General features: G+C 40.6%; 1 protein-coding gene across 2 annotated transcripts in view; it reads left to right on the top strand.

Moving 5' to 3' along the window:
• LOC128689498 (immunoglobulin domain-containing protein oig-4) overlaps positions 1-15,000 on the top strand; it is a 124,100-nt gene that overhangs the window by 75,760 nt on the left and 33,340 nt on the right. For both annotated transcript variants that reach the window (XM_053777861.2, XM_053777860.2), the window contains exon 2: positions 10,073-10,290. In XM_053777861.2, the coding sequence (XP_053633836.1) occupies positions 10,114-10,290 (177 nt within the window). In that variant the 5' untranslated portion in view covers positions 10,073-10,113. The remainder of the gene's footprint in view (positions 1-10,072; positions 10,291-15,000) is intronic.

Here is a 15,000-nt window from a genome sequence, read left to right as displayed (position 1 = left end):
GTACCAGTAGAATATAGTAGTGGTAGTACCAGTAGAATATAGTAGTGGTAGTACCAGTAGAATATAGTAGTGGTAGTAGCAGTAGAATATAGTAGTGGTAGTAGCAGTAGAATATAGTAGTGGTAGTACCAGTAGAATATAGTAGTGGTAGTAGCAGTAGAATATAGTAGTGGTAGTAGCAGTAGAATATAGTAGTGGTAGTAGCAGTAGAATATAGTAGTGGTAGTACCAGTAAATATAGTAGTGGTAGTAGCAGTAGAATATAGTAGTGGTAGTACCAGTAGAATATAGTAGTGGTAGTACCAGTAGAATATAGTAGTGGTAGTAGCAGTAGAATATAGTAGTGGTAGTAGCAGTAGAATATAGTAGTGGTAGTAGCAGTAGAATATAGTAGTGGTAGTAGCAGTAGAATATAGTAGTGGTAGTAGCAGAAGAATATAGTAGTGGTAGTAGCAGTAGAATATAGTAGTGGTAGTAGCAGAAGAATATAGTAGTGGTAGTAGCAGTAGAATTATATAGTAGTAGTAGTAGCAGTAGAATTATATAGTAGTAGTAGCAGTAGAATTATATAGTAGTAGTAGCAGTAGAATATAGTAGTGGTAGTAGCAGTAGAATATAGTAGTGGTAGTAGCAGTAGAATATAGTAGTGGTAGTAGCAGTAGAATATAGTAGTGGTAGTAGCAGTAGAATATAGTAGTGGTAGTAGCAGTAGAATATAGTAGTGGTAGTAGCAGTAGAATATAGTAGTGGTAGTAGCAGAAGAATATAGTAGTGGTAGTAGCAGTAGAATATAGTAGTGGTAGTAGCAGTAGAATATAGTAGTGGTAGTAGCAGTAGAATATAGTAGTGGTAGTAGCAGTAGAATATAGTAGTGGTAGTAGCAGTAGAATATAGTAGTGGTAGTAGCAGTAGAATTATATAGTAGTAGTAGTAGCAGTAGAATTATATAGTAGTAGTAGCAGTAGAATTATATAGTAGTAGTAGCAGTAGAATTATATAGTAGTAGTAGCAGTAGAATTATATAGTAGTAGTAGTAGCAGTAGAATTATATAGTAGTGGTAGTAGCAGTAGAATATAGTAGTGGTAGTAGCAGTAGAATATAGTAGTGGTAGTAGCAGAAGAATATAGTAGTGGTAGTAGCAGTAGAATATAGTAGTGGTAGTAGCAGTAGAATATAGTAGTGGTAGTAGCAGTAGAATATAGTAGTAGTAGTAGCAGTAGAATATAGTAGTGGTAGTAGCAGAAGAATATAGTAGTGGTAGTAGCAGAAGAATATAGTAGTGGTAGTAGCAGTAGAATATAGTAGTGGTAGTAGCAGTAGAATATAGTAGTGGTAGTAGCAGTAGAATATAGTAGTGGTAGTAGCAGTAGAATATAGTAGTGGTAGTAGCAGAAGAATATAGTAGTGGTAGTAGCAGAAGAATATAGTAGTGGTAGTAGCAGAAGAATATAGTAGTGGTGGTAGCAGTAGAATATAGTAGTGGTAGTAGCAGTAGAATATAGTAGTGGTAGTAGCAGTAGAATATAGTAGTGGTAGTAGCAGTAGAATATAGTAGAATATAGTAGTGGTAGTAGCAGTAGAATAGCAGTAGTATAGTAGGTAGTAGCAGTAGAATATAGTAGTGGTAGTAGCAGTAGAATATAGAATATAGTAGTGGTAGTAGCAGTAGAATATAGTAGTGGTAGTAGCAGTAGAATATAGTAGTGGTAGTAGCAGTAGAATATAGTAGTGATAGTAGCAGTAGAATATAGTAGTGGTAGTAGCAGTAGAATATAGTAGTGGTAGTAGCAGTAGAATATAGTGGTAGTAGCAGAAGAATAGTAGAATAGAGTAGTGGTAGTAGCAGTAGATATAGTGGTAGTGGCAGAGAGATATATGGTGCGGTGTAGCAGTGAGATTATATAGTAGTGGTGGGAGTAGCAGTGAGATTATATAGTAGTAGTGGTGTAGATATGTATAGTGGTGAGTGAGTAGTGTGAGTGAGATTATGAGTGTGGTAGTAGTGAGATTATATAGTGGTGGTGCAGTGGGGTGTATGGTGGTAGTGGTGATGAGAGTGGTATGGTATACAGTAGTGGTAGATGCAGTGGTATAGTGGTGGTGGCAGTGGGGTGCATGAGTGGTAGGTGGTGGTGGTATGCAGTGGTGGTAGTGGTAGTGGGGAGCAGTAGTGGTGGTAGTATGCAGTGGTGGAGTGGTGGTGTGTGCAGTGGTGGAGTATACAGTAGTGGTAGTGGTGGGAGTATGCGTGGTGCAGTAGTAGTGGTAGTGTGAGTACAGTGGTAGTGGTGGAGTGTGCAGTGGTAGTGGTGGTAGTGCAGTGGTGGAGGTGTCTGTGGCAGTGGTGTCAGTGGTGGTGTGTGTGCAGTGGTGGTGGTAGTATGCAGTGGTGGTTGCAGTATGCAGTGGTAGTGGCAGGTGTGCAGTGGTAGTGATGGTATGCAGTGGTAGTAGTATGCAGTGGTGAGAGTATGCAGTGGTGGTGGTGTATGCAGTGGTGGTAGTGTGTGATGTGTGGCAGGAGTATGCAGTGGTGGAGTTATGCAGTGGTAGTGGTATGGTGTGCAGTGTGGTGGTGAGAGTATGCAGTGGTAGTGTGGTATGCAGGTGGTGTAGCAGTGTGCAGTGGTGGTGGTGGGAGGTATGCAGTGGTGGTGGAGGGAGTATGCAGTGGTGGTGCAGATGTGCAGTGGTGGTGGTGGGGTATGCAGTGGTAGGTGGTGGTGGAGTATGCGGTGGTGGTAGTGGATGCAGTGGTGGTGGTGGTGTGTGGTGGTGTGTGTGTGCAGGTAGTGTGGGGTATGCAGTGGTGGTGAGTATGCAGTGGTGGTGGCAGAGTGTACGTGGTGGATGGCAGAGTGTACAGTGGTGGTGAGTGAGTGTGAGTGGTGTAGTGAGTGCAGTGGTAATGGTGAGAGTGACGTGGTGGTGTGGAGGTATGCAGTGGTAGTGGTGATGTAGTGGTGGTGGTGGTGGAGTGGTGCAGGTATGCAGTGGTAGGTGGCAGAGTGTGCAGTGGTATGGCAGGTATGCAGTGGTGGTGGTGGTGAGAGTGGTGGTAGTGGTGATGTGCAGTGGTAGTGGTGAGTGTACAATGGTGGTGGAGTGGTGTGCAGTGGTGGTAGTGGTGGTGGAGAGTGAAACAGTGGTGTGGTGAGAGTGAGTGTGTGGTGTGGTGGTATGCAGTGGTATGGTAGTGGTATGTGGTGGTATGCAGTGTGTGTGGTATCGGTGGTGGTGGTGGGGTATGCAGTGGTGTGTGGAGTGTGCAGTGGTAGTGCAGGGGTATGCAGTAGTGGCAGGTGGTATGCAGTGGTGGTGGTGGTGGCGGTATGCGGGGTGGTGGTGGGAAGTATCTAGTAGTAGTAGTAGATGTATACAGTAGTAGTAGTAGATGTATACAGTAGTAGTAGTAGCAGTAGATGTATACAGTAGTAGTAGCAGCAGTAGATGTATACAGTAGTAGTAGTAGTAGTAGATGTATACAGTAGTAGTAGTAGCAGTAGATGTATACAGTAGTAGTAGTAGCAGTAGATGTATACAGTAGTAGTAGTAGTAGTAGAAGTATACAGTAGTAGTAGTAGTAGTAGTATACAGTAGTAGTAGTAGAAGTATACAGTAGTAGTAGTAGAAGTATACAGTAGTAGTAGTAGAAGTATACAGTAGTAGTAGCAGAAGTATACAGTAGTAGTAGCAGAAGTATACAGTAGTAGTAGCAGAAGTATACAGTAGTAGTAGTAGAAGTATACAGTAGTAGTAGTAGTATACAGTAGTAGTAGTAGCAGTAGATGTATACAGTAGTAGTAGTAGCAGTAGATGTATACAGTAGTAGTAGTAGCAGTAGATGTATACAGTAGTAGTAGTAGCAGTAGATGTATACAGTAGTAGTAGTAGCAGTAGATGTATACAGTAGTAGTAGTAGTAGTAGATGTATACAGTAGTAGTAGTAGCAGTAGATGTATACAGTAGTAGTAGTAGCAGTAGATGTATACAGTAGTAGTAGTAGTAGTAGATGTATACAGTAGTAGTAGTAGCAGTAGATGTATACAGTAGTAGTAGTAGCAGTAGATGTATACAGTAGTAGTAGTAGTAGTAGATGTATACAGTAGTAGTAGTAGCAGTAGATGTATACAGTAGTAGTAGTAGCAGTAGTAGATGTATACAGTAGTAGTAGTAGCAGATGTATACAGTAGTAGTAGTAGTAGTAGATGTATACAGTAGTAGTAGTAGCAGTAGATGTATACAGTAGTAGTAGTAGTAGTAGATGTATACAGTAGTAGTAGTAGTAGTAGATGTATACAGTAGTAGTAGTAGCAGTAGATGTATACAGTAGTAGTAGTAGCAGTAGATGTATACAGTAGTAGTAGTAGTAGTAGATGTATACAGTAGTAGTAGTAGCAGTAGATGTATACAGTAGTAGTAGTAGTAGTAGATGTATACAGTAGTAGTAGTAGTAGTAGATGTATACAGTAGTAGTAGTAGTAGTAGCAGCAGCAGCAGAAGTATACAGTAGCAATACATAGTAGTAGCAGCAGAAGTATATAATAGCAGTAGAAGTACATAGCAGCAGCAGTAGAAGTGTATAGTAGTAATAGTAGTAGCAGCAGTAAAAGTATATAGTAGTAATAGTAGTAATAATCATCACTCGTCAATATATTAGATGTCTCAGCATTTACTCTCTTAAGACAAATTTAGTTTGATAATCAAAAGCACATCATAAACTGTGTTAAACTCTCCCTCCCGGTGGTTGATAATGTAAACATCGGTTATCTGTGTACTTTATGTAGGGGAGTCCATAATGTGAAAAGTTTTCAGTGACCCCTGAAAAATTAAACACTTTCGGCGAGAAGTTCACAGCTCTACGGCACAACGATGTATCCAACGCTGCCACATGTATCTTTTTCGTTACTGTTAACCATATTTATATCATAAAATGAATTAACAGAAAGGTGGACGGGGTTTATAAAACCGTGGTTCAAACCACGGTTCTATTTCCCCCTCCCCCGTCCACCTTTCTGTATATTCATTGGCAGTCGTGCATTACCACTTAAATTGATTTCGTGTGTGCGTGCATCTGTGTGTGTGTGTGTGTGTGTGTGTGTGTGTGTGTGTGTGTGTGTGTGTGTGTGTGTGTGTGTGTGTGTGTGTGTGTGTGTGTGTGTGTGTGTAGGTCATTTTATGTTAACATAATTTAAGATAAAATAACGAATATTAAAATTCTGACGGTATAAAAATCGGGTAGATACACACGAGGTGAATGCGTACAAAAACACCTGTTCTGTTTGGAGTTATAAATTCCCCAGTAGAAACGCCCATTACCAGGTCAGGTGTGGTCTTCACCACCACACCTTAACTGAGAGGTCACCACCACGTATTCAGCTAAGCTGACATACCTACATAATAACCATCAGACACTATCTGGTCTAGTAATCTTACTGGACTACAATAACTTCGTTATCAACGTCGACTGGGCAGTTCATTACTGACTGTACGTTACCACCTTCTGTCATGCAACATGTACGTCCTACGCACGTTGTTTCCCGTCATTATAATACTGAAATAGCGTTAACGTCTGTCAATGCGGGACGCACTGACAAAATTCAACAGACGTAAACACCTGTGAGTTTGTTACTAGCAGGCTTCCAGCCTAAGGCCAGGGTTTCTTTTTCACTGCATGGTCAACCAGGCTGTTGTTACTTTCCCCTCAGACGCACACCCCTATCACAACCTGGCACTTGTAGCAGCTAGTGGTTTAGTATCCTCTTGAAAACTTCTACGTGGTTCAAGCAATATTTCTGATATTTACTAAGAGCAAGCTGAATAGTTGGTGGACTAAGGATGTTGATACTGCGTTTTGTAATTGTGCCTATGGTGCCCCTTAAAAAAACCTCGCTTTCCTCATGCATGAAGCGTAAAGCGGAGGATGGACCGAGTTATAATATTCTTCTGCAGTGAACGACTATTTTTTTTTTTTGATCGGCAGTAATGATCATTTATCAACTGTAATTTATAAATCTTAGGTAACCCAATGAAACTATTATCAATATTTTCCACTCAAAGGCAAAACTCTGGACGGAGACAAATGTACACACAAGTGTGCTAACAGGTACTGCAGCTGTTATTAGCTCTCCACGGTCATGAATCTCAGTCTTCTATTAACAACAGTACCTTTTCGAATATAGAAAGTACAGTCATCCATCAGTAAGACTTTTCAATCACACAACACGACTAAATCCAAACTTATACTCCATACGAGCAGCGGATCCATCAAGGAGAGGAGGGAGCACCTTCAGGCCCATCTGCTCTGATTTTATTCACAAACCACCAGAACCGTTAAACTATTTACCATTCTAAACATATTCCCAGTCTAACATTACCAAACTTACTAAATTTCTACTCTTGTGAAGAACTCGCATCATATTACATTTCAATCAGAGAGCAAGTAACTATTACAAGTTTATTTCTCACATTCCACAATCCATATCTATAATCCGTACTATGTTATCGGCAGTAAGAATCAAAATTTATATCACCATCATTTATGAGGAAAAAGATGCTGGTTTCTTAGTCAGAAAGCATTCTGTGAAAAAGTGTGGCGCCCTTTCCAGAGGAAAGACCCTTACCCCTAGCACAAACCACTCAACTATCACCATTGCTTTACGGTGACTTAGTGTAGGGGGGGAGGGGGGTCGAGGGGGGCCGGAAGGGGTCTTGTTGCTGGTGAAGCGCTCTTGATCCAAAGGATTCGGGTTATCTTCCCCTTCCTTGCATTAAAATAGGTTACCTCCCATTTTCCGGAACGCACTGTATGAACCAAAAAGGTTTAACAGTGTGTGTGTGTGTGTGTGTGTGTGTGTGTGTGTGTGTGTGTGTGTGTGTGTGTGTGTGTGTGTGTGTGTGTGTGTGTGTGTGTGTGTGTGTGTATGTGTGTGCGCGCGCGCGCTCTCAGGATAGATATGTTAATGGTAGAAGGCTCCCGGGCTGAGGCTTCGAGTGCCTACTGGGCCACCAGTGTCTACCAGTAATGAGCGAATCAAAGCACAGTTCCTATGACCACTACCAACTGAACCCCCAATGGAAGAACATAAGAAGGAACACTGCAGCAGGCCTACTGGCCCATGAGAGGCAGGTCCAATTCTCCTACCGGCTTAAGCCAACTCCCTAACCTAGTCAAATCAAGTCACATTCACTTAAGGAAGGAGCACGGCATCTGACCTAGTAGCACAAGCTAGTCAGGTCCAACTCACACCCACCCACACCCACTCATGCATTTATCTAACCTATTTTTAAAACTACACAACGTCTTAGCTTCCATGATGGTACTCGGGAGTTAGGTCCACTCATCCACAACTATTACCAAACCTATATCCTTCCTGAATCTGAATTTTTCCAACTTAAAGCCAATGCTGCGACTCCTATCTAGGCTAGATATTTTTAGCACGCTATTTACATCCCCTTTATTCCTGGTTTCCATTTATACACCTCGATTATATCCCCCCTAATTCTACGCCTTTCGAGAGAGTGCAGATTCAGGGACCTCAGTCTATCCTCATAGGGAAGATTTCTGATACACGAGATCAACTTTGTCATCCTCCTCTGTACGTTTTCCAGAGCATTTATATCCATTCTGTAATACGGTGACCAAAACTGTGCAGCATAATCTAAATGAGGCCTAACCAAGGATATATAGAGTTGAAGAACAATCTGAGGATTTCTATTATTTATACTTCTTGATAAGAAGCCAAGGATTCTGTTAGCTTTATTGTGAACATTTATGCAGTGTTCTCTTGGTTTCAGTAATTAGTATAGACCAGACTTCCTGACCAGTCAGGTGTTCTTGTGAGCGCATGTCTACAAGAGCAGTTTTTCGTTTGTAGATTTTGCTTCGATGCAGACTTTTAAATTTCATTATAGTAATTAGTTTAACAGGTACCTCACATTAAAATTAGTGTTGAATTTAAATGCACTCAAAACTGCAGCTAATTTCTAGCTGTGTTGGGAGTAGCAAGATTTTTTTTTTCAAATACAAAAATCACACAACCTTGTGTGATACGTACTTATGACAACCAGCTTCCCGAGTTTCCATCCCTCTACCCTTCTTCTAGCAATATTTCTGATACCTAGTGGTAGCAGGATGAACAGTCGATAAATTAGACACATGTGCAACTCTTGGGTATCTTTATTGAGGAAACGTTTCGCCACACAGTGGCTTCATCAGTCCATACAAAGGAGAATCTTGCCTAATTCTTGGGCACGACCTACTTCAACATTGAACAAGTGTTACACCACCTATGACTGCTACACCTCTCCTGCCAACGGTTTATAAGCTCCTTCTCAGCACGTATGCCGTATTCTATTCAAGATTGATGGACTGACCACATCGACTCAAGGTTGAGGGACTGATTACCTCATTCTCCTCCTGTTCTTCAAGATTCTCCTTTGTATGGACTGATGAAGCCACTGTGTGGCGAAACGTTTCCTCAATAAAGATACCCAAGAGTTGCATATGTGTCTAATTTATCAACATGTCGGTTCTCTGAACCATTCATCTACAAAGGATGAACAGTCAATGACCATGCACATTGACACTTATCTTGCTGTACCCACAGCTCTGCTCTTCTTCACTGGAGTCATTTTACACTTCAATATTTCTCACTCCAGTACACAGTTATGGAAATGTGAAAATTGTGGACTAATTCCCCAAGTGTACACGTACACATAGTCATGCTCAAGGATGTATATATTAAGGTGTTTCCATGTTATTTGTACATGCTCCAGATCTAATGTTTCGCCTTAAACAGAGCCATCAACACTGACCCGTGAAAAAGAGCACAAGTGATTTGACCAGTGTCACCGCTGGCATTTCTCTTGTTTTGAAAGTTCTCATTATGCCCCCTTTTATTTTTCTGGCTTTCGCAACATTAGCCTTATTGTGTTTTCTAAATGATATGTCAGCTGACATTATTTTACCCAAATTTTTCACCCGTTCCTTTCGTTTTATTAGGTGGTCCTCCTATGTATTATATGCACTACCCCTTCGAGTTCTTCACTCTTTCCATATCTAAACGGTTGGAATTCGGCACCACCGAACAGGATAAGTGGTACAACATACCGACAAAATGTAAATAAGAGAATACTGGGGTAATATGTTCGGATTACCCGAACATTCTGTTATTGATGCCATAACATGCACACTGTACTTTAAACTGTCCAATGTAAGACTTTGTTTATATCCTCTTGCAAGTTTTTCCTGTCTTCTGCCGAGCTGACTTCCATGCTTATTGTTGTATTGTCCGCTAATGAATAAGAACTAATGGATAAAAACAGTAAAGGAGCAAGGACTGTGCCTTGGGGTACTGAACATTTCGCTTCGTTTACTTTTACTATGAAATATTAATCAGGAAACTTAATATTTATTTGCTTATTTTTCCACTTACTCTCACCGACACCATCTTACGTGTTATCACTGCCTGAAGACATTTTTCAAGTGTCTTCGCAAAATCCGTGAAGATCACATCTGGATTTTTGGTTTAGCAGTTGTGACCAGTATGATCTTCCCAGAAATCCAGGCTGGTTTGGGTTGTGCAGGTAATGTTTTTCCAAAAAGTTTGTAATTTAGTGTCCCATCATTCTTTCAAAATACTTATGTGTGATGTTAGTACTACTGGTTTATTTAATTTGTCAAACCTCTATGGCTTTCTTTGTGCAGAGGAACGATGTACTTTTTTTAAAGTCTCTGGAATTTCACTTAGATTTAAGCTCTTCCTCTAAAGAATACAGAGTGTTCGTGATGGTGGTATTTTGCATTTCTTTATAAAGAACTCCGTCAATCCAGCCCAGATGCTGCATGTGTGGGCATGTTTGTTTTATTTTAAAATTCAATGGCATAAACTACCTGAAATATATCACAACTAACCTACAAACTGGAGATGGAAGTACATGACATTTCGGTCCTTCCAGAACCATTATCAAGTAGCGAGTGACTAAACCATTTACCAAGATATGAAACGTTCTTATAGTTTCATCTACTCTTAGATGTAAAATGTGTGTTTATGAATGTTATTCCGGCAGGTGTATGGGCCTGAGGTGATCTCTGGAGGAGAGCCGCCAGCATGAAGGCTGTGTGGGCGTGGACGGTGCTGCTGCTGGTGCTGGTGGTGACCGCCGGCGTCACCGAGGCCAAGCGAGGCAAGGGGCGAGGCAAAAAGGGACGCAAGAACATGGGCAACCGTGGCAGCATTTTCAAGTTTAAGTCTGAAGACAGCCGCGCCTACTATACCAATAATGGTGTAAGTGCCACAAAAATTCAACAGTGCCATACTGGCACTACAAGTGCCACAATACAACAGTGCTATATGCCACTAAAACAATGCCTCACACTACAAGTGCCTTATTCACCTCAGAAGTGCCACACAACACTACAACAGTGCCATACACTACCACAGTGCCACACAACACTACCACAGTGCCACACAACACTACCACAGTGCCACACAACACTACAAAAGTACTAGACTACTATTATTCACCTACAAAACAGTACCACACCATCATTCACCTACAATCATGTGTGCTGTTCTCTCATATATACCGTCATGTGTGATGCTTTCTCATATATACCATCATGTGTGTTCTCTCATATATACCATGTGTAATGCTCTCTCATATATACCATCATGTGTACTGCTCTTTCATATATACCATCATGCGTGATGTTCTCTCATATATACCATAATGTGTGCTGTTCTCTCATATATACCATGTGTACTGCTCTCTCAAATATACCAACAATCATGTGTTCCACGCTCCTCTCTCATATATACCAACAATCATGTGTTCCACGCTCCTCATATAACAATCATGTGTTCCACGCTCATATATACCAACAATCATGTGTTCCACGCTCCTCATATATACCAACAATCATGTGTTCCACGCTCCTCTCTCATATATACCAACAATTATGTGTTCCACGCTCCTCTCTCATATATACCAACAATCATGTGTTCCACGCTCCTCATATATACCAACAATCATGTGTTCCACGCTCCTCATATATACCAACAATCACGTGTTCCACGCTCCTCTCTCATATATACCAACAATCATGTGTTCCACGCTCCTCTCTCATATATACCAACAATCATGTGTTCCACGCTCCTCATATATACCAACAATCATGTGTTCCACGCTCCTCATATATACCAACAATCATGTGTTCCACGCTCCTCATATATACCAACAATCATGTGTTCTACGCTCCTCATATATACCAACAATCATGTGTTCCACGCTCCTCTCTCATATATACCAACAATCATGTGTTCCACGCTCCTCATATATACCAACAATCATGTGTTCTACGCTCCTCATATATACCAACAATCATGTGTTCCACGCTCCTCATATATACCAACAATCATGTGTTCTACGCTCCTCATATATACCAACAATCATGTGTTCCACGCTCCTCATATATACCAACAATCATGTGTTCTACGCTCCTCATATATACCAACAATCATGTGTTCCACGCTCCTCTCTCATATATACCAACAATCATGTGTTCTACGCTCCTCATATATACCAACAATCATGTGTTCCACGCTCCTCTCTCATATATACCAACAATCATATGTTCCACGCTCCTCTCTCATATATACCAACAATCATGTGTTCTACGCTCCTCATATATACCAACAATCATGTGTTCCACGCTCCTCATATATACCAACAATGTGTTCTACGCTCATATATACCAACAATCATGTGTTCTACGCTCCTCATATATACCAACAATCATGTGTTCCACGCTCCTCATATATACCAACAATCATGTGTTCTACGCTCATATATACCAACAATCATGTGTTCTACGCTCCTCATATATACCAACAATCATGTGTTCTACGCTCCTCATATATACCAACAATCATGTGTTCTACGCTCCTCATATATACCAACAATCATGTGTTCCACGCTCCTCTCTCATATATACCAACAATATAAGAATGACTGCCAAACAAAATTCAACAATTTTTGCTTCTGAAGAAATACGAGTATTTTTCACCACAAGAAACACAACAAAGTGTTAACGATGGTCCCCACAGTCTGGTCCCAGACCTGTCCTCCCTACTGACGCCATGATCACTCAGGCTGTTGCTGCTTCATGCACCCACTTCAACGCAGGCACCACAGCCTGGCTGGTCACGAATTTCTGTCAATCATCAAGTTACCTTCTGCAGACGGGGTTTGTCCGCCCCCCCCTCACATTTGAGGCAGCTTACTGAAAACTATGGCAGTCCTACAGAATTATTGTACATTTGTCAGAGTTTTTGTAGGTTTGTTAAAATATCTGACAAGACGTCAAGAAACTGTTAATTATAAACAAACTATGCAGTGGATGGTGTTGAAACCTGTCGTCTTCCTACTGAACCTTCTATCAATAACTTGCACACTGCAAGTGTCGGTATAGTTTGGGCTAGTTTACATACTGAGCATATTTTTGTCTAATTTGCGGAAGTGTCGGTGTATTCTTGCCTAGTTTCCGGAAGTGTCGGTGTATTCTTGTCTAATTTACGGAAGTGTCGGTGTATTCTTGCCTAGTTTACGGAAGTGTCGGTGTATTCTTGCCTAGTTTCCGGAAGTGTCGGTGTATTCTTGTCTAATTTACGGAAGTGTCGGTGTATTCTTGCCTAGTTTCCGGAAGTGTCGGTGTATTCTTGCCTAGTTTCCGGAAGTGTCGGTGTATTCTTGTCTAATTTACGGAAGTGTCGGTGTATTCTTGCCTAGTTTCCGGAAGTGTCGGTGTATTCTTGCCTAGTTTCCGGAAGTGTCGGTGTATTCTTGTCTAATTTACGGAAGTGTCGGTGTATTCTTGCCTAGTTTCCGGAAGTGTCGGTGTATTCTTGCCTAGTTTCCGGAAGTGTCGGTGTATTCTTGTCTAATTTATTTAACTATCGTTACATTCGCCTAATTTGCCTAAGTGTCGGTATATTATATCATAAATATCCAAAAATACTACCTGGAGTATACCTGGAGGGTATTCCAGGGGTCAACGCCCCCGCGCAAGGTCCATGATCAGGCCTCACGGTGGATCAGGGACTGATCAATCAGGCTGTTACTGCTGTCCTCAATAACTACATGCATGTGTAGAAGAGTACATGCACGTATGTACAGCAGAATGTATGCTTTTACGTACAGAAGCATGCATGTTTGTATATATAGCAGCATACATGCTTGTATGAATAGCAGCATACATACTTGTATAGCAGCATACATGCTTGTATGAATAGAAGCATACATGCTTGTATGAATAGAAGCATACATGCTTGTATGAATAGAAGCATACATGCTTGTATGAATAGAAGCATACATGCTTGTATGCAAAGAAGCATACATGCTTGTATGAATAGAAGCATACATACTTGTATAGCAGCATACATGCTTGTATAGGAGCATACATGCTTGTATGAATAGAAGCATACATACTTGTATGAATAGAAGCATACATGCTTGTATGCAAAGAAGCATACATGCTTGTATGAATAGCAGCATACATACTTGTATAGCAGCATACATGCTTGTATAGGAGCATACATGCTTGTATGAATAGAAGCATACATACTTGTATGAATAGAAGCATACATGCTTGTATGAATAGAAGCATACATGCTTGTATGAATAGAAGCATACATGCTTGTATGCAAAGAAGCATACATACTTGTATAGCAGCATACATGCTTGTATGAATAGAAGCATAAATGCTTGTATGCAAAGAAGCATACATGCTTGTATAGCAGCATACATGCTTGTATGAATAGAAGCATAAATGCTTGTATGCAAAGAAGCATACATGCTTGTATGAACAGAAGCATACATGCTTGTATGAACAGAAGCATACATGCTTGTATAACAGCATAAATATTTGTATGTATTGCAGCATACATGCTTGTATAGAAACATACATGTTTGTACGTATAGCAGCATACATGCTTGTATGAATAGCGTCATACATGCTTGCATAGCAGCATACGTATTTGTATGTATAGCAGCATACATTCTTGTACAGAAACATACATGCTTGTACGTATAGCAGCATACATGCTTGTATGTATAGCAGCATACATGCTTGTATGCATAGCAGCATATATGCTTGTATGTAGAGAAGCATACATGTATTAATAGAAGCATACATGTAAGAATAGAAGAATACATACTTGTATGAATAGAAGCATACATACTTGTATGGATAGAAGCATACATACTTGTATGAATAGAAGCATACATGTTTGTATAGCAACATACATGCTTGTACGTATAGCAGCATACATGCTTGTATGAATACCGGCATACAAGCTTGCATAACAGCATACATATTTGTATATATAGCAGCATACATGCTTGTATAGAAAAATACATGCTTGTATGTATAGCAGCATATATGTTTGTATGTATAGCAGCATACATGCATGCAGATAAGCATACATGCTTGTATGTACAGCAGCATGCATGCTAGCATGAATAGCAGTATGCATGGTAGCATGCATAGCAGCATACATGCTTGTATAACAGCACACATGCTAGCATGTATAGCAGCATACAAGCTTATATGTACAGAATCATATATGCTTGTATGTACAACAGCATGCATGCTTGTATAAATAGCAGCATACATGTTAGCATGTATAGCAGTATGCATGTTAGCTTGTATAGCAGCATACATGCTAGCATGTATAGCAGCATACATGCTAGCATGTATAGCAGTATGCATGTTAGGTTGTATAGCAGCATACATGCTAGCATGTATAGCAGCATACATGCTAGCATGTATAGCAGCATACATGCTATCATGTATAGCAACATACATGCTTGTATGTATAACAACATGCATGGTAGTGTGTGAGAGGGATGGTAGCAGGTAGCTGCTGACACTGGGCAACATAACGTAACACTTACTACTGAGCAACACAAGGTAACACTCACCACTGAACTACACA

The sequence above is a fragment of the Cherax quadricarinatus genome, chromosome 18 (genome assembly GCF_038502225.1).
Source record: "Cherax quadricarinatus isolate ZL_2023a chromosome 18, ASM3850222v1, whole genome shotgun sequence".
Taxonomy (NCBI): domain Eukaryota; kingdom Metazoa; phylum Arthropoda; class Malacostraca; order Decapoda; family Parastacidae; genus Cherax; species Cherax quadricarinatus.
This window is presented reverse-complemented; position numbering and strand designations above follow the sequence as displayed.